Below are 23,229 nucleotides of genomic sequence, written 5' to 3'. Positions count from 1 at the left end.
TGAGAAGAGAGGAGGTGAGAAACCAGCCCGAGAAGGTGGTGCTGGGAGGAGTGAATGGGGGAGGTTTGCCTCTGCCCTCAGTGCCTTCTCCACGTGAGGACCCTACTCCAGTCAGACACCCCAGGCTGCTGCCTGGTCTACCAGGTATTCTCCGACCGTATGATCTTGGGCAGACAACTCTGTCCTCTAGGTCTCAGTTTCCCAGACTGTGAAAGGGGTTGGCCGAGGTGGGGTCCTAGACCAATATGGGGACTCTGCGTAGCACTTTAGCTCGATCATCCTTACCCCCGAGCTCCAGTCACTCTTGTCCTTACATCGCTCACCTGTTCAACCCTTCACTGCCACCTGCAGAAAGTCCAGCCATCTTTTAAGGCTTGGCTCAAGGGATCCTCTGAGATATCTTCCTCCTTACCTGCCGTCTGCTCCACCCTCTCTCCTCTTTTTGTTAGTCGTGTCTCCCTCCTCGCCACGCAGAGCTCTGACAGGCAGAGCAGGGATGTCCACACCTGAATCCCCCCACCCGAACCTGTGACTCTGTTCCCTTCTACCACAGAGGGCCTTTGCCGCCTGACTGAGTTAAGGTTCTTGAGATGGAAGATTATCCTGGATTATCTGGTCAGCCAGAAAAAAGTCAGAGGAGGGTCCGAGTCCAAGAGGGAGCGATGACAATGGAGGCAGAGGTCGGGGTGATGTGGTGCCACAAACCAAGGAATTCCCACACCTTCGAGAAGCCAGAACAGGCAAAGCCACCGACTCCCCAGGGCCCCTAGAAAGATTGCACCCAGCCGGCCCCTTTTAAACTCCTGACCTCCAGACTGTAAGGTAGTAATTTAGCATTGCTCTAAGCCTCTCTGCATGTGGAAATCTGGCACAGCAGTCATGGGAAACTGAAACATGGTTCAACCATGTACTATTTATGTGACTTTGGGAAACGTATGACTCAGTTTCCTCATCATTAAAATGGGGATGCCAAAGGCAATAATTCCTACCTCACAAGGATAAAATTGTGGGGATAAAATGAAAATCCCTCTAAACCACTTTAGAATAATCCCCAAAACTAACTCTAGTTTAGCTATTATAGGAATGATTAATAGCTACCATTGATTCAGGGCCTACTGTGTACAGGCGCAGTGTCAGATGCCTTAGAATAATCTCGATTCTCATTACAGCACCAGAGAGAGAACATCATCCCATTTTACAGGTGAGGAAACAGGCTTGAGTTATTTGCCTGAAGTTACCCTAGGACTGTAACCATTTCCATCTTTGCGCTTTCTCGCACTGGCCTGGGAAATGGAACGTGTTTGTGTTCTAAGGTTCGAGGGGGCGGGGTCACAGGCTGGGCACTGGGGCGGGGGTCCTGGCTGGCACCTCCTCTTTTCCCACCAAGTGCAGGAAGGAGATAAAATCCAGGCGAAAACTCACCGCCCCGGCCCCCGCCGCCGTCCATTTGTGGGTCGAATTACCACCTTCTCCCTCCTCCACTTCCCCCCGCTCAGCGCGAGCCGCCAGCCGGGACCGGCTGGAGATACGAGTGTGCAACCCGCCAGAAAGCGTGTGCAATCCGCCGGAAGATGAGGGGCCGCAGACCTGCTAGACCCCAAGAGATCCCGTTGAGCCCCCTCCCTTCCTCGGTCTGCATAAGGAGCCATCTGTTCTCCGCTAAATAAACAAGCAGTGGGGAGCCGCTCCCGCGCCCCGGCCCCCCAGCCCGACCCCGCACAATGCGCCTTTCTCCGCGGAGACGCCGCCCGGGCGCCGCTGCCGCGCGCCGGATCTGGCCTCCCCTTCCCTTGGCGGCGCAATAAGATCCACAAATAAGACCCCGGAGAAAACAGATTTTTTTTTAATAAGAAAAAGAAAACAAAAAAGAAATCGCACAAAGAACCGAGGGCAGCACGCGGCGCGGCAGTGCGGATGTAGCGCGTCGCCCGCACCCGTGACCCACGCCCCGCCGTGCGCCCCCACCCCACCCCACCCCCAGCTCCCCGCTGTCCCGCTTCTGGTCCAGGCGAGGCCAGCTCGAGCGCAGCGCTGTGAGCCCGCCAGCGCCTCCTTCCCGACCACCCAAGCCCGAGGGGCTCGAGCTCTGCCGGGCCTGAACGCCCCGACGGCGCGCGAGGGGACACGGTCCCGTGGGGACGCGTCAGCCCCGGCCCGGGCTCCCGACGGCGCTCACTTGCGGCGGCCCAGTTGCTGCTCCAGACCCTCCAGGCGCGCCGTCAGCTGGGCCAGTGCGCCGTTAAGGAAAGCCCTGGGGGGAGGCGGGCCCCTCACCTTCCCTCCAGCCCGCGCCCCCGGCCCCAAAGGATATGGTTCTGGGCCAGGCTCTCGAGCCTCCCCAGGGTGCGGCCCTGGAACTCCACGAGGCTTTCGCACTCGCAGGGGCTCCGCAGCTCGGTCCCGGCGCCGAGGCCCTCCTCTGCAGAGTCGTGGGATTGAGAAACGGCAGGAGCCCCCCCACCCCACCCCCGACATGTGGCAGAACCTCTGCCCTTCAGATTCAGGCAGACCTGGCCTTAGCCCCAGCTCTGTGACTGTGAGACAGGGGGAAACGCGCTCAACCGTCCTGCACCTCAGTTTCCTCATTTGTAAAGTGGATATAATGAGAGTGCCTATTCACAGGGCTGTGGCGAGCACTCACTGATTTTATTGCGTTTACATCTTAGAAGAGTTTCTCAAGCATTAACGCTCATTGGAACCACTGGGAGACATGGTTAAAATGAAGACTCCGATTCAGAATGGAGAGGGGGCTGAGTCTGCATTTCTAGTAAGTCCCCAAGGGAGGCTGATGCCACTGGTCTGTGGGCCACACTTTTGAGTTCCAAGAGTACAGAGAAGCCCTCTGCAAATGAAACGTTCTGCCATGGTGGAATGTTCTGCATCTCTAATGTCTAATGCGGAAGCCACTCGCCATATGTGGCTATTTAACACTTGAATTTAGTATGCCTGAAGAGGTAGTTTTTTATTTTAATGAATTTAGATTTAAATAGCTACATGTGGCTAACAGCTACACAGCTCTAGAGCACTGCCCTGGCACAGGAAAATACCATCAAGTCTATTTCCAATGGTTCTCAAAGTCTGCTTCTTGGACCAACATTATGTGGAAATTCATTAGAAATGCAAGTTATCATATCAGTTTATGCCCCCAGGTGTACTAGGTCATAAACTCTGGGATTGACGCCCAGCCAACTGTTTTAACTAATATTTAAGAACCACTGATGCAAGTCTACTCCCCCACCCACCCACATTTCAACATCTCTGAAATCAAAATAAGTGCCTTAAAATGAAATGTCAGCTCCCCCCCCCCCCAAGTGGTGACTCTTGCATTGGATGGCACCTTGGCTTCACTGCAACTCTGGAGACATGTGTCCTTCTCGCTATTACAGGCAGAGAAGTGGTAAGCAGCATGCATGGCCCTCAGCCTTCAACAGAGTTACTGCTATGATTGAAAAGTTGTTTTTTCATCTTGTATGTACCCTTGGCAAACGGCTGTATGTACGGCTGCAGTAATGGTATTGATGAGCCAAGTCTTGCAGAGACCCTTAACTCTACAGTTGGGGAAACCAAGGCCAGAGGAGAGATGGACCTGCCCAAGGTCATACAGCCAATTGGGGAAGAGCTGCAACCACCGAGCCCACAATACTCTGAGAATATTCTAGCGCCTGCACCCTTTCATTATAGAAAAGAAAGGTTAAGGTGCAGGTGGAAGTAAGCTATTGTCCACAGTCACACTGCAGGGGACACAGTGAAAGAGCAGCCAATCTAGTGCTTCCATAATACCCTGGCTAATTATTATATTAGCACACACAGATCTACATATTTATCTACAGATTCCCCAGGTCCCAGCCCCTGCCTTGATGAACCTATCTTCGGAGGTGGGGCCTGGTAATCTGAAAGAAGAGTCACATCTTAAACCTGGATAGTCTAAAGACTGTGGTAAAGGCGGGCCACGGTGGCTCAGCAGGCAGAATTCTCGCCTGCCGTGCCAGAGACCTGGGTTCGATTCCCCGTGCCTGCCCATGCAAAAATGAAAAAAAAAAAAACAAAAAAAAAACAGGAAGACTGTGGTAAAAATTACCCTCAAGAAATCACCTATCTCACCTAAAATGCTCAGTACGCATAATTGAACAGCCTGTTACTCCTCCGCAGACAGAGATGAGCCCTCTTTCCTCAGGTGGGCACTAGATGAAGTGGGTGGATTGCATTTATGGGCTATGTGGGTCAGGAAAAAAAAATGCATGTCATTGTGGACTCGAATACCCTCAATCCTGCCACCTTGTCAGGTTTTCAAGTTGAATTCAAACAACTTCAAAGGGCAGATGATGCTGTGGGGGGGAGTGCTTTCGAAAAGTTCCTCCAGATAATTCTGAACACCCACTAACTTGGGGGGTGGATGGCTAGTTGAATGCTTCTTGACATTAACACGCGCACGAATTGCCCGAGGGCAATTGTTACAGTGCAAATTCTATGTCATCAGGTCTGGAGCCCTCCAGACACGGCAGTTCTTAGGAGCTCTCAGGTGACCACGTGCTGCTGTTCCGCGGATCACACTTTGAGTAGCGAAGCTCCTAACACCACGAAGCGGGTTAGGGGCGAACAAGGTAGGGGAAATATCGGTGGTCGGGCATGGAGAGAAGGGGAGGGGTCCCGAGACAGATGTGCTCACCTGGGCAGATGCTGCCTTTGAGGTTCTCCAGCAGGTGCGTCATGGTACTGAAGTCCGGGGAGTAGGACACGTGCAGCTCAGAGGGCTGCGAGGCGATCTCCCGGAGCTCCTCCTCCACGGCCCTGCCCACGCCCACGGCGAACATGACGATGCCTACCGGGCCGGGGGAGTCAGGAGGCGCCCTGCACCTCGGGAAACCCGTGTCCCCGCGTCCGGCCCAACCCCAGCCCCGTCCAGCCCAGTCCGGCCCGGCCCGCGCGCCAAGCCCACCTTCCTCCTTGGCCCGCGCCGCCCACACCGAGACGTCGTCCTGGGAGCGGCCGTCGGTGAAGACGAGACCCACGCGTGGCACGTTGAGAGCGCGGGGCCGCGCACCCTGCGCCTCGGAGAAGCTGTGCTCCACCAGGTGCCGCAGCGCCAGCCCGGTCATGGTGCCGCGCTCCATGTACTCCACGGCCAGCACCGCCTGCTTCACCTCGGCGGCCGTCCCGTAGCGGCCCAGCGGGAACTCGGTGCGCACGCGGCTCGAGAACTGCACCAGCCCCACGCGCGCGCCCTCGGGGGACACGTCCAGGAAGTCCACGATCTGGTTCACGAAGCGCTTCACCAGCTCGAAGTTCTGCGGGCGCACGCTCTTGGAGCCGTCAATGAGCAGAACCAGGTCCACGTGGCCCTCCCTGCACCCTGCACGGGGCGGAGAAGGGCTTGGAGGCCCGGGCGGCAGGGGACCACAATCACCTATCACAATAACCTAACCACAATAGCTACCATTTATTAATCATTTACTATGTATCCAGCACAGTTCTCTGGTATTACTGATATTAACAATAATAACAGCACTGCTTACTGACCATTTACCATGTGCCAGCCACTGGGCTAGGTGCTTTATAAGTAGTTTCTTAAGCCTGCCAATAACCTTGGGTATTATCCCCATTTTATATAAGCCGAGATTCTGAAGGGGAAGGTGATTTGTTCCAGATTCCACGGCTAGTTGTGCTGAGCCCACATCTCTAGACAGGTCTGTCTGAACTCAAAATCCATGCTCCATGAGGAACTCAGGATAGAGCAGAGCAGTCAGACATGCCACTGCTACATTTGAGGAAAGTGCTAGAACAAAAAGGTCTGCAGAGTGGGGGCAACCAATTCAGTAAGCTGAGCCCTCAATCCTGGGGTTCGCCCCTATGAAATTTTTTCCTACAAAGGGAAGGTTAAACCTACTTATAAATGTGCATAAGAATCACCCCCAGAGAACCTCTATTGCTGCTCAGATGTGGCTTCTCTCTCTAAACCAACTTGGCAGGTGAACTCACTGCCCTCCTCCCTATGTGGGACATGACTCCCAAGATGAGCTGGGACCTAGCATCATGGGATTGAGAAATCCTTCTTGACCAAAAGGAGAAAGAGAAAAATGAGACAAAATAAAGTTTCAGTGGCTAAGAGATTTCAAACAGAGTTGAGAGGGTATCCTGGAAGTTATCCTTATGCATTATACAGATGTCCCTCTTTAGTTTGTTGTGTATTGTCGTGGCTGGACAGAAGTACCTGAAACTGTTGAACTGTGTTCCAGTAGCCTTGATTCTTGAAAAGGATTGTATAACTATATAGCTTTTACAGTGTGAATGTGTGATTGTGAAAACCTTGTGTCTGATGTTCCTTTTATCCAGGGTATGGACAGATGAGTGAAAAAACAAAACAAAACAGAACAAATTGGGTAGATGAAATACTATGGTCAATAAGAAGGAGGGGTAAATAAAAGGTATGGACTATATGAGTTTTTTATTTTTTATTTCTTTTTCTGTAGTGATGCAAATGTTCTAAAAATGATCCTGGTTGTGAACGCACAAGTATGTGAGGATACTGTGAGCCACTGATTACACACTATGGATGGACTGTGTATGTGTGAAAAGTTCTCAATAAAAATATTAAGGAAAAAAAAGGCCTGCAGATATCCATGGGATCCCAACGTATGAAAGACTCATCATTCCTGGAGAAGTTGGGGAGACTGCATGGAAGTGGGGGCTTCAATTTGTTCTTAAAGGATGAGCAGGAATTCTGCAAGGCAGGGAGAGCCCTTCTAGATCATGGCAAGCAGCCTGTGCAGAGGCAAGGAAGCTGGAAAGCTACTGACCTATTCCGGAATGGAGCCCAGTATGGCTAAAACAGTAAAACATGGTGGCAGGAGACAGGATGGTAAGGTCGGCTTTATAGCTAGACTGAGATGAGCTAAGATGGTGCTTTCAAACTTTTGACCACAGCCCTCAGTAAAAATATTAATTATACAAACAACATGTCATGATTCACTTACTGCACCCACATAAATAAAAGTAAAGCTGCATGAAACCGTTCTTACTCTTTCTACACTCACTAAACCCTATTTTCTCTTCCATTTAATTCTGGCTGTAACCTACTAATTTGATTTCTTTATCCACTGGTGTGGTTGCAACCCACAGTCTGAAAAACCCAAATGCCTTAGCATTTAATCTTCATTCTGCAGGCACTGGTGAGCCACAGAAGGCTTTTCAGCAAGGGAGGAATATGGTCAAATATGTATTTTTGAAATTAACCGTGGCAGCAGGATAGAGGACTGAAGGGAAAGAGACGGAGGGAGGGCGGGGCACATTCTCCAACCCCGGCTCTAACGCACACACAGACATTGACGACACAACTCGGGCCACAAGGACAGAGCCACGGATGCTCAGAACGCAGGCAGAGGTGCAGGGACAGACACAGGACCTCCCGCCCGCCACTCACGCGTGCAGCTCTTGCCGTCTGCCTGGAGCTGCTGCCCCGAGGGGCACAGGCAGCGGTAGGACAGCCCCTCGCTCACGCACTGGAACTCGCAGCCATGGTCCACACGATTGCAAAGGTCCCGGACTAAAAGGAGAGAAAGAGGTCGGGACGAGGCAGGGGAGACCCATCCACCAAGGTCCCTCGCGCCTCTGCACAAACGCAGGAGACCCCTCCTCACGCTGACAGCTCCTCCCATCCGGCAGCAAGTCGTGGCCCTCTCTGCAGTGGCAGCGCGGCCCGCCGAGGGTGCTGACGCATTTGTGCTGGCAGCTGTGGTTCCCAAAGCTGCAGTGATCAATGGCTGGTGGAAAGGAAGAGACAGCGAGATGCTGCTTCTGATCGGTGCCGTCCAGGGGTAAAGGGGCTGGTGGCAGGGGCTCACTCACCTCTGCAGCTCCTCTGGTCCCTCTGGAGCACAAAGCCAGCTCGGCAGCGACAGGAATAGGAGCCCGGAGAGCTGAGGCAGTAGTGGTCACAGCCAAGGGTCCCCTCAGCGCACGGGTCAATTGCTGAGGAAGAGGTGGGGTCAGCATATGCCCTGGGGCTACATTTGTCAGCCCTGAGAGCTCGGCCACCTGGCAGCTTTTAAAAAATACGTATGTCTGGGTGCCAACCCCAGATCCTGGTTTAATTGGTCTAGGGTAGTACCCAGGCATCTGTACTTGCAGTACGCACAGGCTCCTCCCTGCTGGGCCTGCTGACCCCCCAGCTCCAGCCCTGGGTGCATCCCAGGGCGGCGAGGCCACTACTGAGCCAGGCCTAAGAAGGAGAATTTGTGATGGTGTAAGACGAACCCGCTGCCCTCCTGGTACTCATGACATAGGGGAGGCCCCGACTCTGTCCCTGTCCCTAGTCACAAATGAAAGTGTAACAGAAGAGAGAGAATAGTTATTCACATCTCCCTTCTGAAAAGGGCGGAGACCTACTGCCCTCCTGAGCATCTTGACGGTCTGGATGTGCAAAATGGCCTGAAGCTGAGTCGGAAGTAGGGACTGGAGAGAGGGGAATTGTCTCCCATAAGGAAGTGAGAGGGATTTGGCAGAAAAATGGCGGAGTAGGGAGAGGAAAAAAAAAAAAGATCGAAGTTGTTTGAGGATGGATAGCTTTGTGGATTGAGGCTGCCAGGGAAAAATCCCCGCAGTGGGGCGGCTGGAGACTTAGGGAACAGGGCGTACTGGGTCGGCTGGTGCTCTCCTCCCCCAATCCACGCCCACCCGGAACCCCAGAGTGTGACTTTATTGGGAAATAAGATCTTTGCAGATGTTATTAGTTAAAGTAAGATGAGGTCATTTTAAATTGAGTAGATTGAAATACTAGTGATCAATGAAAGGGAGTGGGAGGGGGTACTGAAAAAAATAAGGGAAACAAAGGTTAAAATATATTGGGTAGAGGGAAATACTGGTGGTCAACGAGAGGGAGGGGTAAGGGGTATGGTATGTGTGAGTTTTTTCTTTTTTCATTTTATTTCTTTTTCTGGAGTGATGTAAATGCTCTAAAGAATGATCGTGGTGATGAATACACTACAGTGTGATGATATCGTGAGCCACTGTGTGTTGGTTTGATAATAATAAAAAAAAGTAAACATTTTAAAAATACTATTAAAAAAAGAACAAGAAAATACTATATAAAAAAAGATGAGGTCATTTGGGATAAAGATGGGTCCTAAATCCAATCACTGGTGTCCTTATAAGAAGAGGAGAGGACACCCAGAGACACACACAGAGAAGGGGGTTTTCCCCAGAACCTTCAGAAGGAGAGTGGCCCTGACGACACCTTGATTTCTAACTTTTGGCCTCCAGAATTGTGACCGAATAAATGTGCATTGTTTTAACCCACCAAGTTTGTGGCAGTTTGATACAGTAGCCCTAAGAAACTAATTCGGAGAGTGTCTGATAGGCAATTATAAATGACAGGTTTTTCTTTCTTTGTAGTGTGTAAGTCATGCCTTCTTTAGTAAAAAACACAACTTTAGTAAAATGGACATGTGCGCACTTACATACACACACACAGACAAGTGTGTAAACCGAGGAAGGGGCTGATTTACAGGCATGGAACAAGAACAGCACGTGTGAGATCAAACCAACATCGTAAATCCAAAGAATTCAGCAGAAGCTCAGAGCCAGAGGCGACCAACTAGTATGTAAGCCCTTGAGGAGCTCCCAGAAATCTTTGGGAAGGCCTGGAATGCCCACAGGTCATCCGTGGGGGTTCAAGCCAACCTTTCCTAAGTTTCTAGAAACAACAAGCCCCCAGTTGGCATCTGACTTACTGGGACAGCAATACCCTGTTCACAGGTTGTAGGGAGGTTGAGAGATTCTGTATGTAATGCTTCTAGACAGTGTCTGCTCCTAACTCGGACTCAGTAAATGGTAGCTGCTGTTATGATCACAGAGTGGAAACACATATGCATGAAAAAGAAAAACCCAATTGTATAAGCAAGGCATTGCATGCCATAGCTTTTCAGAAAGCAAAAATGAAAACTAGGCCTTGGAAGATTTGGAGAGACAAAGAGGAGTGGCAAGGGCAGCTCAGGTGAGGGGCAGAGAAAGAGCTGGGGTGCAGAGGCAGGAATGAGCAGCGTGAATTTTGGGGTGGGGAGAAGGGGGGGAGCTGTATGGAGCCCACCCTAACTGAAGATCCCAACAACGTCTCTGGAACAGAAACTGTAGGAACATGCCTGTGAGAAGACAGAAACAGGTCTGAGAGGTAGATTGGAGGCAAGTGAGAGACCAACCCCACCCACCCACTTAACTGGGGGGAGGAGAGGGTGAAGATTTTTAGCCCTGGTCCCACTAAGGAGTTTTGAATTAACCTTGGCTAAACCTTCCCTTTCTTAGGCCAGTAAAGTAAGGGAGCTAGATTTTTGCCTCTAAAGGCCCTTCCAGAGACTTTCTGGACTGAGGTCCAGGCAATGGGGAGCCATAAAAGGGTCAGGATTGCAGGGCAAGGGAAGCTCTCACCCAAACAGCTCTTGTTATCTGCCGCTAGTTGGTACCCAGGGTTGCAGGCACAGTGGAATGTGCCCCAAGCGCTGACACACTGGTGCTGGCAGCTGTGTCGCCCCTCAGCACAAAGGTCCTTCCCTGCAAACACACTTACTAGAATCACCAGGACAGAGATAGACAGGACCCTCCACCAGAAAAGTACTGGGTGGGAAAGGGGTCAGAGGCAGGTCCTGGCCTCAAGCACAGCCTTAGGTGGGACAGGAATCATTTGGGGGACGGAGGGCTTAGGGACAGATTCAGGTAGGAGGACTTAGGGAGAGAATAGGGTCCAGTAGCTCCAGGGTAGAGGATAAGAGCAGGGGTATCCGAGGCTAGATGTGCCAATGGGATAGGGGTAGGGTGGAGGAATGGAGGGGTGCTAAACCAAAGCGGGTGCAAATGTCACTAGGGCAGGTTCTGCAGCCCGCGTGGGAGGAGCTAACAGTCGAGTGGGTGGGGCCATGTCCATGTGGGCGGGGCTTGGCCCTTTCTTTTGTTCTCGGCTTTGAGGAGCAGAGCTTCAGGTGGGTGGGGCCTGGGTGGTGTGGGAGTCTGACTCTACGCCCATGGTAAACCCGGAGAGCTCGTCCTGTTGCCCCCTCTCCTCCCCCCCCGCCCCCACCCCGCCACCCCGCCACCCCATGGGTAAAGCAAGCTAAAGTGGACAGAGCTGGCATTTAAGGGGAGCGCCTAGGTCCGGGATTCTCAACTGCACCTGGCTAAACTGGACTAGGCGGGGCCACACCCTGGTGGGAGGGGATTTCGGCTCGCAAGCGGGAATCCGGGGCGCTGGCGAGGTTGAGGCCAGCCCCACATATGATTCCAAAGCTCCTCACTCACCACACAGCCGGCCCCGGAACTGCTGGCCGAACTCCCGGATCAGGTCGAAGGACTCGACGAGGAAGACGTGCTCGTCCAGCGGGGGCGACGCCATGGTGCGCAGGGAGCCCACGTCGGCGCGCTGCACCCCCACGGCGTAGATCTCGATGCCGCGGGCGCGCGCCTGCGCCGCCACCTCGTCCACGCGGTCCTGCGGCCGCCCGTCGGTCACGATGACGGCGACACGCGGCACGCGCGCCTCGAGCGGGCGCGCGCCCTCGGCCACGCTGAAGGCCACATTCATGGCGTACTGGATGGCCAGCCCGGTCATGGTGCCCTGCGCCAGCGGCACCAGGGCGCGGATGGCGCTCTCCATGTCCTCGCGGCGCGAGAAGGCGCCCAGCGGGAAGACGCGCTGCACTTGGCTCGAGTACTGGATCACCCCGACGCGCGTGGCATTGGGTCCGACGTCCAGGCCACGGAGAAGGCCCACGAGGAACTGCCGCATGGTCTCGAACTCGAAGGGGCGCACGCTGCGGGAGCTGTCAATCACGAACACCAAATCCAGGGGCCCAGTTCGGCACCTGGGACCTGCAGGGAGACCCGGGCAGATGTGTTCCTGGGTCTGCAAAGCCCCACCCGAGGGAAACTCTGGGGGAAGCGGCGATCCCGGCGTTACAGCGCCCACCACAGGATTAACCTAGCAAATGCAGGTTAGGGTCGTTCATTGATCCAGCATTTGCTGAGCACCCAGGCTAGCGGATTTCGCAGAATCTCTAACCACTGTGGGGCAAACTCAGATGCCTGCAGCGGCCAGGCGGGCAGCATCACTGGGTGAACTGGTTAGGTGGACACCTGGAGAGCCCACTCCCTCCTAACGCGGGCGGTTCCAGACAAAATTTCCCTGTGGGCAAGCGACTGCTATGAACGGATCCTTGGACTTTTCAAGAGAACCAAATCGGGATTTTTCTGTAGAATCTCCTGATTTTCCAATGTTTTACATTAATTTTCCTTTTCTTTTACTTTTGCATGGACAGGCACCGGGAATCGAACCGGGTCTCCAGCTTGGCAGGTGAGAACTCTGCTGCTGAGCCACCGTGGCCCGCCCTTTAATTAATTTTTAAAAATTAGAAACCGAATTGCAGTTCTCTGTGAGCCCAACCTTGTTACCTCTAAAAGCCACATCCTGCAGATGAGAAAACTGAGGCTAAAGACGTGAATTGGCGAACTCCAGCCCAGCCCCGTATGTGGGTCCAAAGCCCTTGCTTTTCTCTCCCCAGCAGGCCTGGCTGGCTGCAGAGGGAGGACGTACTGCGGCTTCCCTCCTCCTGCTGGGGGCGGGGCGCTCACCTGCCGCCTGGAGCTGGGCTTCCCAGGGCCCGAGAAGGAGCAGCAACGTGGAAAGTGGCAAGCATAGGACGCCCCTCATGGCGCTGGGGGGAGGAAGAAAGGGGTGTCAGCCTGGAGGGAGGAAGGAGAATAGTAAGATCATCGTGTTTAGTGTTTAAAGAACTCCAATTCTAGATGACGGACACTTGGAAGGAGGTGGTGTCATGGGTTTATTTTATTAATCTCTCTGCTTTTGCGTATGTCCAACATTTTCCATGATAATAAGAAATTCACAGTGGGATTGCTGGAAAACACAAGGAATCCACCTTGTGGGACCTCAGAACAGTGAATACACAAGCAAATTGATTAAAATATGCAAATTATAAAAAGAAAAAAAAGCCTTTCCTAAATGCCAGGCACGGGGTTAAATGTTTTGCCGCACGGGAGCATTTAATCCTCTTGGCAGTTCTGGGAACAGCTGCAGTGCTCAGGAGTACACGCATCGTACACATAAGGAAACTGAAGTTCAGAGAAGGTACACGCCGGTGCCCGGAGCTAAACCACGAGGACCTGACGGTGCCACGCGTTCCGACTCCACGCCTATGGGATCCTGAGGGCCAGACCCCGCGCCCTCTTCTCTTCCGAGGTAAACCTGTGCGGAGAGGACCCATTCCTTGCTTCGGCTCTCTGGGCCCCGCGCACAGGGCGCCTTCTGTCCTTCTGACCGCCTGCCCCACCCACACAGAAACACCGCGCCGGGCCACAGCCCGCGAGGGAGGGCGGCGCTCTCACCAGCGGCCGCCAGGGGGAGCCCGCCCGGGCCTGCTGCCACGGCTGGGGTGGCTGTGGGAAGCCCACAGCTGCCCAGCAGGTGCCCTTGCCTAGAACAAATAAGGGGCTGGCAGGGGCCTTGGAGATAAGGCCCAGGCGGGATATATCCAGCGCGAGCGCCCCGGGACGCAAGGGTGCCCAAGGGCCCGGGAACAGCGGCGTTGGACGCGCGCGGCCGGAGGACTGCGAGAGAGCGGAGGGGTCAGGGAGCGCAGCCATGGACCCCGTGCTGGCAGCAGGTGAGGGCTTACCCTCCCGTATCCCCCGGCAACCCCCTCTAAAAATCACGAAGGACCCCGGATAGGAGATTGAAAGTCAAGAAGATGGCCCGCCCAGCTGCCTAGGCAGGAATGGATCCCCGCCTCCTGGCTCCGCTGCCCCCCTCCCGAGCTGCCTTGCAGCCCAGGGCCTCGAAGTCACAAAACCTCTTTTTCTTCCATTCCCTCCCTCCCTCCTCCACCCCCGCGCCCCACTCTGAGGCTTTTAGCCATTTTCCTGTTGCCATTTCATGGCAGAGGGGCCAGCCGCCCCTAACCCAACCGCAGCCCCGCCTCCCCCCACCCAATTCCGTGAATGGGCCTATTCTGAGCAAGGTCGGGTGGCTGCCCCTCACTCTGGGGGCCTCTCATCCCGGATTCTACTCCACTTCCCTCGCCTTCCAGGCCTGGTTCCCCTAGTCTAGGAACAAAAATACCTTTGGGCAGGCTGAGGGCCAAAAGGTGGGAGGATGGCTGAAGCCAGATGTGTCAGCGCTGGGGTGGGGGTGGGGGCTGGAGGAATGCTTTCTCTAGCTTAGGCCAGAACAGAGACCAGCACTCCTGGGGAGCGCACAGGTAATGGCACAGTGGCCCCAGTCCTTTCCAATCTGCAGAAGCCTCTGAGGTCCCAAATCTTAAACCTACATTTATCCTGCTCTTGACCCAAAGCAACATCTCACCTGGCATCCCACCCCCAACCCAGGGATCCTTGAAAATCAGTATAGCAACTGCATCAGAGTTCATCACTTTCCCAAACCCTTCTTTCTACAGAGAAAGGAACTAGGTCCAGAGAGGGTAGTGTCTCACCCAAGGTCACACAGCTACTTGGTAGCTGGACTGAGGCTAGAACCTGCAACTCCTCTTGATAGTGAATATTTGTGTTAAAGAGAAAGATTCAGAATTGCCCTTAGGGTGGGAAATGTGGACTCGCCAAGAAGGGGAGGTCCATAAGTAAATTCCTCAAGAGTTAGCTGAGGAATGAGCTCCCTGAGGACTTTTCTTGGGGCTCCTGGAGGGACAAGGTTAGGGAAGCGCTCCCCACTTTGGCGGCCTTACTTAGTTGGAAGGGCCCCGACCAAGGTGGACGCGACGGCAGGTCAGGTGGGTGCAGCCCAGAGGTTGAATATAGCTGCCGGATCTGGCTGGACGCCTGACCCCCAACCCCCCGCAGGATCCCCAGGGCCCCCGGGCCCTCTGACTCACCTGAGCCTGCCGGACAGCTCCGAGGCGCGGCTGCACAGCGGAGCCGACGGGCCGAGCCTCCCGGGCGGTTGGACCAGGTAAAGGCGCGGGGGCGACGCGCGCTGGGTGGGAAGTGGCGGGCAGCTGGAGCGAGCGGGGGCGACGGCCGCATTTAACCCAGGGTTGGCGGGTGGGGAGGGGGATCTTGGGCTGCGACCCCTCCCACTGGCAGGGAGCGACCCACTCCTCTTCTTCCGTGGGCTGGGGCGGGGCAAGCGCCCCTGCTCCGCCACCCTCCCCGCCGCCGACGCGAGCTGCGGAGCCGGAATTCGGGTGCCGCGGGCGGCTGGGGTGGCGATAGGCGCGGTGGCCGGAATGCCTTGGGACCCTGAGGAGAACCCGAAGGGGTGGAGCGGGGCCGGCTGCGGCCGCCCGCTGCCTGGCCCCACTTGCGAGGGCGCCGCCCGGCTCCAGCCCGCCGCTGCCCCCCTCCAGCAGTGAGCGAGAGGCTCCGGACCCGGAGCCTGCCAAGGGATCAGACCCGCAGCCTCAGGGTTCACAGCTCTCCGCGGGCTCCACCTAAGCCAGTCCCCCAAATCTCTCCCATCAGGGACGACTTACACGTCCCCTGCAGTTACTTAGGCCTTGGGCCTACCCACCCCACCCATCAAAACCCCAGGCTGAGAAGCCACTGGGCCTCTAGGCTCTGACGTGGCTCACTCCTCCATCACCCCCAAGCCGAGGGAAAGAAGCCGGGATGGGATGGCAACTGGCCCCTTCTCACGGGGAAGGAGGGAGTGAGTGTTGATTTAACCCCAAAAGGGCTCAAACGCAACCCTCCCCCCCCCCCCCCAGGGGACCTGGGACCCGGGTTCCGGCGCCTCTCCGGGTTTGGAGACACCTGCCGGCAGGAGGCGAGAAGGCGCCGGGCCCAAAGCCCAGCAAAGGCGCTTCCCTGTCGGGTGTCCAGACCTTGCTGGGGTGTGGATGCTTAAATCGACCAACTCCTTCCCCTCAAAGGAAACCGTGCGCCTCACATTTGGCCGCCCCCATCCCAGGGCCGGCACAAGTGCGGCCTTTGTGTCGCGGCCAGGGCTCCCCAGCGCGCCAGGCTGCAACCGGCGCGGAGCCAGACGCGTGGAGCCGAGTCTGGGTGGTCTTCGTGGGCTCCATCCAGGCCGCCTCGAGCCCCGCGCAGCCCAAATATTTAGACCACGACATGCCGCCTGTGTCTCCTCCGTTCCCTAACACTTCCTGTCCCTGACCCTGCGGGGCACAACCGAGAGCCTCCCCCGTCCCCGGGTTCATTTCATTCACCCTGCGCGCGTCGGGCCCGCCCCGCTCCCAGGGCATCCCCAGAGCGCGCCACGGTCCTGCGAGAAGGAGTGCGCCGGTGCCTGCAGCAGCAGTGCGAGCAGACGGTGCGGATCCTGCACGCCAAGGTGGCCCAGAAATCGTACGGAAACGAGAAGCGGTGGGTGCCTCCCCCAGGTCCCGGCAGCCCTCAGCGCTGGGCGCCCCTGACCGGCTTAGTGGCGTTTAGACGCCGGGCGTGGTGGGGGGGTGTCCAGGGGCCGAGGAGTCAGCTATTGGGGGACCTGGGGCCTTTCCCCGCAGCCACCGCTAGGCGGCGGTTTGGTCTCTAGCGGAACATCCCTATGAATCTCCAGTCCATTCCTTCAACAACTACTTACTCATTCATTCACCTACTTTCTGAGCACTTATCATGCGCCGCGTGCCCACTGGGGATACAGGAGAACACGGCAGATGATACGGTCCCTGCTCTCGTGGCACTTTCATGCCAGTGTGGGAGAGACAGAAAAACTCCACACAAATCAGTAGGGAAGATACTTCCAGATTATGATGCGGGCTAGGGAGGGAAATAGAGCAGGGTGATGCGAAGGAAACGGATGGGGGGAGGGGTACTTCAGCTGCAAAAGTCAAGGAAGACCCTTGTTAGGGGGTGACACTTAAACGGAAACTTGAATGTTAAAATGGAGCCGGACATGGGAAAATCTGGGCGAAGAGTGTTCCAACTAGAAGGATGGGAAAATGCAAAGACCTTGAGGTGGTACCAATTTGGCCTGTTTGAGGAACAAAAGAAACCACTAGGGAACAAGAGGGTGAGCTTAAAAAGTTGGAGAGGTAAGCTGGGGCCAGATCACGGGCGGACTTTGCATTTTAAGCCAGGGGAGGATTTGAAGAAGGGAAGTAACAAGATTTGATTTGTGCCTTTATAAAACCACTCTGGCTGTTGTGTGAAAAAGAAACTCTAGGGGGGAGGGGAATGGGAGCAGAGAGACAAGTTGGATGGCTGATGCAGTGGCCCAAGAAGGCAATCTGGGAAGGTGGTTGAGACTTCGGTGGACATGGTAAGAAGCCAATGGATTCCGGATATGTTTTGAGAGTGAACAGGACCTACTAATGGGCTAAACGAGAGGTGTGTGTGTTGGGGGGCACATCTGGATGTTAATGGGGTTCACTGTCACGAATGAGTTTAAATGGGGTGGTAAAGTGGCGGGGGAATCAAGGGTTCTGACGAGTCCACGGTACTTGGAGATGCCTTCAAGTCTGCCAGGGCTGAGCTGGGTATCCGATTGCAGCGCTCACGCGTCTCCGCAGGTTCTTCTGCCCCCCGCCCTGTGTCTACCTGGCAGGTCCCGGCTGGAGGGTGAAGGCCGTGCAGGGGAAAGGTGAGGGCGGACTGAGCCCCGCGGGGTGCCTGCCGGCCGCCTGCCCAGTGGGGACGAGCTCGCAGCAGGGCCCGGGACGGGGTGGCTCTCAGACTCAGCCCGGCCGCGCCCTCTGGCGGCGAGAGCCGAGCTTGCGTGGCACCTGGGTGCGCCCTGAGCCCGCCCGCGTTCCTTTGCAGCCCACCAGGCCGGGGAGACGGGGCCCACGGTGTGCGGTTACATGGGGCTGGACGGAGCGTCCGGCAGCGCCGCCGAGACGCAGAAGCTGAATTTCGAGGAGCAGCCGGACTCCAGGGTGAGCGCTCACGGGAGAGGGTCCGACTCCTGCTCCCATCCCTGCCTCGGCTTGGAGAGGGGTGCTGCATTTACTCCCCTCGGGACAGCCAAGAGCTAGGAAGGAGGAGGTGAGCGAAGCCGGGGGGCCGAGGTGCCGCCCTGGGGGCGAGCTCCACCGCCCGTGGAGCTTCTGGTGCGGTGGACTGCGGGTCGCTGTCGCGGGGAGGCTGACGCCTCGCGCCGCCGAGGCTGGAATGAGACGGCCTCCTGTCCCCGAGCCCGCTAGGAATTCGGTTGCGCCAAGACCCTGTACATCTCGGACGTGGACAAGAGGAAGCACTTCCGGCTGGTGCTGCGGCTGGTGCTACGTGGTGGCCGCGAGCTGGGCACTTTCCACAGCCGCCTCATCAAGGTCATCTCCAAGCCCTCGCAGAAGAAGCAGTCGCTGAAAAACACCGACCGTGAGCGGGGGCGCAGCCGGGCCGCCGGACGGGGCGCGGGGGAGCCGGGAGCTGAGTCAGGCCAGGAGCCGCAGGGATTGGCGGGGGGGGGGGCGGGAAGGCTGGGCCCCGGGGCGGGGTCCGCGGGAGCAAGGCGGGGTCTGAGGGGCGGGGCCTGGGTGAGTGGGTGTGGCTTAGGCCTGGCGATGGGCGGAGAGGGAGCGAAGGGGTGGGAGGTGGGGGCCCAGAGCTGACAAAAATGGCAGGCAGGTGATGGCCCGGGGGCAGATTTAGAAATGACGAAAAAACAGCAGAGGAAATTCAGTTTGAAATATTTATTAAGTACCTATCGTGTGCCTGGCGCTGCTAGGTATTGGATCTATATAAAATGAGGGCAGGTGTCTGTAGTGGAGGAAAGCACAGTCTAGCCGGAGAGACGCTGATCAAAGACGCCAGTTTGAGATAAACACTGCCCTAGATGTCAAGTGACAAATCCCAGGGCTGGGGGCTTTCAGAATCTGTATATTTATTATACAGTGGCATCCCTGAGGGGTGGGGGGAGACGGAGGAGAGGCTTTCCTGGCAGGCCCTTCCATATATCACCTGAGTTGATGCTCAGCGTGTCCTTGTCAGGTAGGTATTTCATAGATGAGGAAGACAAAGGTTTGGAATGTTCATCCATTCATTCAAGTAACATTTATCAAGTGCCCATCACATTCCGGGTGCTTGCCTAAGACTGCCCAGTAGGAAGTGGCCCAGCTGGGATTTGAACTTGGGTGGGTGTGACTCCAAAAGTCAGTTCCTACTACTAAACCACACTTGCCTTCTTCTATTAAACACCCGGGTAGTGCCTCAGATCCAGGCAGGATCAGGAAAGAGCCAAGGAGGTGGTAAGCGGGAGAGTGCCATAGCTAGTGCAAGTTCTGGACCCTGGGTGGCAATACTGGCTCTGCCACTTGCTGGCTGTGACCATGAACATGTTGCTCTCTGTTAAGTGGAGAGAATATTATCCACCTCACAGGGCTGTTGAGGGAATCAAATGAGCTATGACATATAAAGTATTTAGAACAATACCAGCACACAATAAATCTTAGCTATCATTATGATTCAATGGTTCAAACCTTGCACTAAGGATAAATTGAGCACCTACTGTGTGCCTTGCCGTATGAGGGAATAGGGTAGATGATCCTGTGCTTTCTCTCTGGTGATCACAGTTCAATCAGAAATCATCAAACTGTGACTCTGAGTATGCCCGAGAGGCTGGAAGAGATAAATATCAAGCGCTGCACCATCTTTGCTTATGCAGTCCCCTCTGCAACTTCTGCCTATTTCATGACTCATTTGAAAGTATGACCTCCTACAGGAAGCTCTCCCTGGTCACCAGCCCTTTCACAACATACTGAAATTTTATATTTGTGTCCTTGTCTCAAGACCGTGAACTCATCCAGAATAAATCTGGGTCTATATTCACTCTTCATTGCCTAAAGAAAGTGGGCTCTCGGTGATTACATGATAAAATTCTGTTTGTTGAACCAAAGAATACTTGGGCAGCAAAAAGGCATACTCAAAGAAAGATAGGGAAGCAGCGCTGGAGCAGGTATTGAATAACTAGCTGTTGTAAATGAACGTCAAGTGGGAACAGTAGCCAGGCTGGCAGTGGGGGCAGAGGATTGGAAATTGTCCAGCAAATCCAAGGGACCAAGCCAGGCCGGGGCACTGATTCCGCGTCCCCTCACAGTGTGCATATCCTCGGGCTCAAAGGTCTCCCTCTTCAACCGCCTGCGCTCCCAGACAGTCTCCACGCGCTACCTCTCCGTGGAGGACGGAGCCTTTGTAGCCAGTGCACGCCAGTGGGCAGCCTTCACGCTCCACCTGGGTAATGACGCCCGCACGCACGGGGCTGGGCGCTGTCCACACATCTGCTGCCTTACTGCTCACCCCAACTCCTTCCTCAAGGAGGAAGCTCAGAACTGAGCTTCTGTAACTGAAGCTCAGAAATGCAAAATGACATGCCAGAGGTCCCAGGGAGTTAGTGACAGTTCACGCTATTCAGACTCCAACACCCATGCCTTTCCCCTAATCTTGATTAAGCTGCCTGTCCCAAACTCCCACCCCAAGGGGCAGACATTTGTGGGGACAACCACAAGTGGCCTCTCCAGGCTCAGACCCTTGAGCCTTAGCTGCTTCTCTTGCGTGCCAAACCTACCCAGAAGGGTAGGTGTCAGAGGCAGGAAGGGCAGAGTTTGGGGCAGAAGCCTGTGGCCCCTGGAACCCTCTTTCCTTCCTTCCTTCTATTTCCAGCTGATGAGCGCTGTTCCCAAGGGGACTTCCCACCTCGAGAGGGCTACATCCGCTATGGCTCCCTTGTGCAGCTCGTCTGCACTGTCACCGGCGTCACCCTCCCTCCTATGGTACAGAAAGGGAGAGAGGTCACACCTGGGGTGGGAGGCCCTCCATGCAGAGGGTCCGACCCACATGAGCAGGACTGGAGGGTGGGGGACCAAGGTGGAAAGAAACCTATTTTTATTCTGGGGATTCTCTGCTTTGTGGAGCTGTGCAATGAGGGAGCTCAGGGAAAATCTCCCAGAGCCTGCACAGCTCCGGGAGGGCAGAGGGCTGGCCGGGAGGGCAGCCTCTGGGTGTCTGGGCTCCTTGGTGCCAATCTTCTGGCACCCTTCTTCTGCAGATCATACGCAAAGTAGCCAAGCAATGTGCACTGCTCGATGTGGATGAGCCCATCTCCCAGCTGCATAAGTGTGCGTTCCAGTTTCCAGGGGGTCCTCCAGGAGGGTGTGGCACCTACTTATGCCTCGCCACAGAGAAGGTGGTGCAATTCCAGGTGAGAGGTAGAGGATATCGGCACCGAGCTTCCTAGAAAATCAGAACACGGAGAACCAGAGAGCATAAGGTCACCATCATCATCTTAGCTGCTCCTTATTGGGCAATGCCGTCTCCCATGGACTGATAGAAGCATTCACTGTTGGGACACCAGCAAACAATGGAGGAAAAATATGAATAATTAATATGGTTAAGCAATACTTCTTCCCCAAAATAGTATTATTGGACAGTATTACTCCCAAGGGAATATTAAGTCATAGAATCATGACATGTAGAAAATAACTGTCATTATTATTGCACAATATTAGTTCCAAAGAATAATAAAGTTGTAGAACGTTAGGACATAGGCTTGCACAATGTTAAAAAAAAAAAATAGAATTCTAGAACCCTAAGAAAACAAGACCTTTGGAAAACAGTTGTCTAAGGAGCTTATCTGACTCTGAATCAGAAAAGTTCAGGGTTTTATCCGAGCTCACAGGACAGTTCAACCTAGAGCCAAGGACTGGGCCCCTGCTGGGCCTAATGCTACGCCCAGGCCCCGTGCTGGCCCCCGCGCCCCCTGGTGGCCGCGGCCGGAGCTGCTGCCCCTCCCTCTGGGGTCTCCTCCCAGGCCTCCCCCTGCCCCAAGGAGGCGCACAGGGCGCTGCTCAACGACAGCTCTTGCTGGACCATCATCGGCACGGAGTCGGTGGAATTCTCCTTCAGCACCAGCCTGGCATCGTGCACGCGGGAGCCCGTCACCCCCGTGCCCCTCATCAGCACCCTCGAGGTGAAATCGGGACGCTGGGAGGCTCAGAGGGGCACCGGCGGGCGTCGGCCCTGCCAGATCTGGGGGTGGGGTGGGGGGAGGGGGCGGAGTGCTGGCGTGGGAGGGTTGCAGACTTCTGGCCCCCCACCCCAGCCCAGCCCCAGCTTGCCCCACTCTCCAGCTGAGCGGCGGGGGCGACGTGGCCACGCTGGAGCTCCACGGTGAGAACTTCCACGCGGGGCTCAAGGTGTGGTTCGGAGACGTGGAGGCGGAAACCCTGTACAGGTGTGGGGGTGCCCCCAGGCAGCGGGCGTGCGGGGGCGGCGGGTGGCCAGCGTCACGGCAGCCCCGACCCCGGCCCTCTGCCCGCAGGAGCCCGCGGTCCCTCGTGTGCGTGGTGCCCGACGTGGCCGCCTTCGGCAGCGACTGGCGCTGGCTGCGCGCGCCCATCACGGTGCCCCTGAGCCTCGTGCGCGCCGACGGGCTCTTCTACGCCAGCGCCTTCTCCTTCACCTTCACCCCCGAGTACGGCGCGCGGCCCGGGCCCCCGGGCGTCCCCGAGCCCGCCGCCGACGCCGACGCGCTCCTGGAGAGCATCCACCACGAGTTCACGCGCACCAACTTCCACCTCTTCATCCAGACGTAGGCGCGGCCCGGTGTCCCCGCCGTCCCCTGCCTGCTCCGGGACTGTCGCGGGGCTGCTCCTCTGCGCCCGGGGCCCGCCTGCCCACCCCTCCGCCGCGCGGGTGACGCCCGCGGCCTGGGCCACGGAAGGCCCACCTGCCCTGCCCACCCGGCCCTGCGCGGCTCATTTGGCCTTAGCCACTCGAGGACACAACCCGAGTGCTGCGTTCTGCGTCCCGTGTGTGGTGCTCCCCGCCTTTGTTTCCATCTCTAAATGATTCCCCTTCTCCATCACTCGTTAGTCTGCACATCTGTCTCTCGGCTAAAGGCTCAGTATTCCTCTTGGTCTCTCTGAGCCTCTCCCTGCGTCTCACATGCCGTTTCACAGATCTGAGGCGCCCAGCCTGGGGCGTGTACCCGTCTGTGTCTGTCGTGAACGGAAAATACAGTTGTGCACACTCAGTCACGCGGCACAGGTTGGTGAGGCCAGGTCCAGCCTGGAACACGGGGCCTACCTGGAGCATCGAGTCCCGCCTGGGGCCTTGGATCTCTCCAGGGGCACCTGTCCCTCCGGCCCTGGAGTACTGGGTCCCACCCTGCAACACTCAGAGCTGCCCCTCCCTGTGTGCTCCCTGCCTGGAGGCAGCACCATGCCCCTGCCCCGGTTTGATCTGTGAACGTTGGGCAGGTTGCCGGGACAGCAGCCAGGCATTGCTGTCAAACTGTCCACCCAAGCCCAGCAAGAGGCTGGT

The 23,229-nt window shown here is 56.0% G+C and overlaps 2 protein-coding genes across 5 annotated transcripts; one reads left to right on the top strand and one right to left on the bottom strand.

Moving 5' to 3' along the window:
* Positions 1 to 2,270: 2,270 nt before the first annotated feature.
* On the bottom strand, positions 2,271 to 12,688 carry MATN4 (matrilin 4). Of its 2 annotated transcripts, XM_077159446.1 has the most exons (9): positions 12,610 to 12,688; positions 11,281 to 11,850; positions 10,417 to 10,539; positions 7,843 to 7,965; positions 7,635 to 7,757; positions 7,418 to 7,540; positions 4,937 to 5,350; positions 4,667 to 4,819; positions 2,271 to 2,419 (listed from the first exon to the last, which is right to left on the bottom strand). In XM_077159446.1, the coding sequence occupies exons 1-9, from the start codon at positions 12,686 to 12,688 to the stop codon at positions 2,271 to 2,273; spliced, it is 1,857 nt and encodes a 618-aa protein (XP_077015561.1). The 2 variants fall into 2 exon arrangements, with proteins under 2 accessions (XP_077015561.1, XP_077015562.1); XM_077159447.1 differs by lacking the exon at positions 10,417 to 10,539.
* An 864-nt stretch (positions 12,689 to 13,552) lies between these two features.
* RBPJL (recombination signal binding protein for immunoglobulin kappa J region like) lies at positions 13,553 to 22,771 on the top strand. Of its 3 annotated transcripts, XM_077167954.1 has the most exons (12): positions 13,553 to 13,658; positions 14,848 to 14,956; positions 16,207 to 16,332; positions 17,481 to 17,551; positions 17,731 to 17,846; positions 18,114 to 18,288; positions 20,006 to 20,143; positions 20,569 to 20,678; positions 20,954 to 21,106; positions 21,716 to 21,874; positions 22,035 to 22,138; positions 22,226 to 22,771. In XM_077167954.1, the coding sequence occupies exons 1-12, from the start codon at positions 13,637 to 13,639 to the stop codon at positions 22,497 to 22,499; spliced, it is 1,557 nt and encodes a 518-aa protein (XP_077024069.1). In that variant the 5' UTR covers positions 13,553 to 13,636; the 3' UTR covers positions 22,500 to 22,771. The 3 variants fall into 3 exon arrangements, with proteins under 3 accessions (XP_077024069.1, XP_077024070.1, XP_077024071.1); XM_077167955.1 differs by lacking the exon at positions 20,006 to 20,143; XM_077167956.1 differs by lacking the exon at positions 21,716 to 21,874.
* The last annotated feature ends 458 nt before the right edge of the window (positions 22,772 to 23,229 follow it).

Source organism: Tamandua tetradactyla, chromosome 1, assembly GCF_023851605.1.
Source record: "Tamandua tetradactyla isolate mTamTet1 chromosome 1, mTamTet1.pri, whole genome shotgun sequence".
NCBI lineage: Eukaryota > Metazoa > Chordata > Mammalia > Pilosa > Myrmecophagidae > Tamandua > Tamandua tetradactyla.
The sequence above is the reverse complement of the archived record's forward strand: the minus strand, read 5'-3'. Positions and strand labels throughout refer to the sequence as shown.

Coding starts and splice junctions, on each gene's coding strand:
- MATN4 (XM_077159446.1), bottom strand. CDS start 12,688: ATGAGGGGCGTCCTATGCTTGCCACTTTCCACGTTGCTGCTCCTTCTC. Junction 10,540..11,280: donor GTTCCGGGGCCGGCTGTGTG/GTGAGTGAGGAG, acceptor GTGTGTTTGCAG/GGAAGGACCTTTGTGCTGAG. Junction 4,820..4,936: donor GGCGCGGGCCAAGGAGGAAG/GTGGGCTTGGCG, acceptor CCGGCCCGGTAG/GCATCGTCATGTTCGCCGTG.
- RBPJL (XM_077167954.1), top strand. CDS start 13,637: ATGGACCCCGTGCTGGCAGCAG. Junction 21,107..21,715: donor AGAAGGTGGTGCAATTCCAG/GTGAGAGGTAGA, acceptor GTCTCCTCCCAG/GCCTCCCCCTGCCCCAAGGA. Junction 22,139..22,225: donor GAGGCGGAAACCCTGTACAG/GTGTGGGGGTGC, acceptor CTCTGCCCGCAG/GAGCCCGCGGTCCCTCGTGT.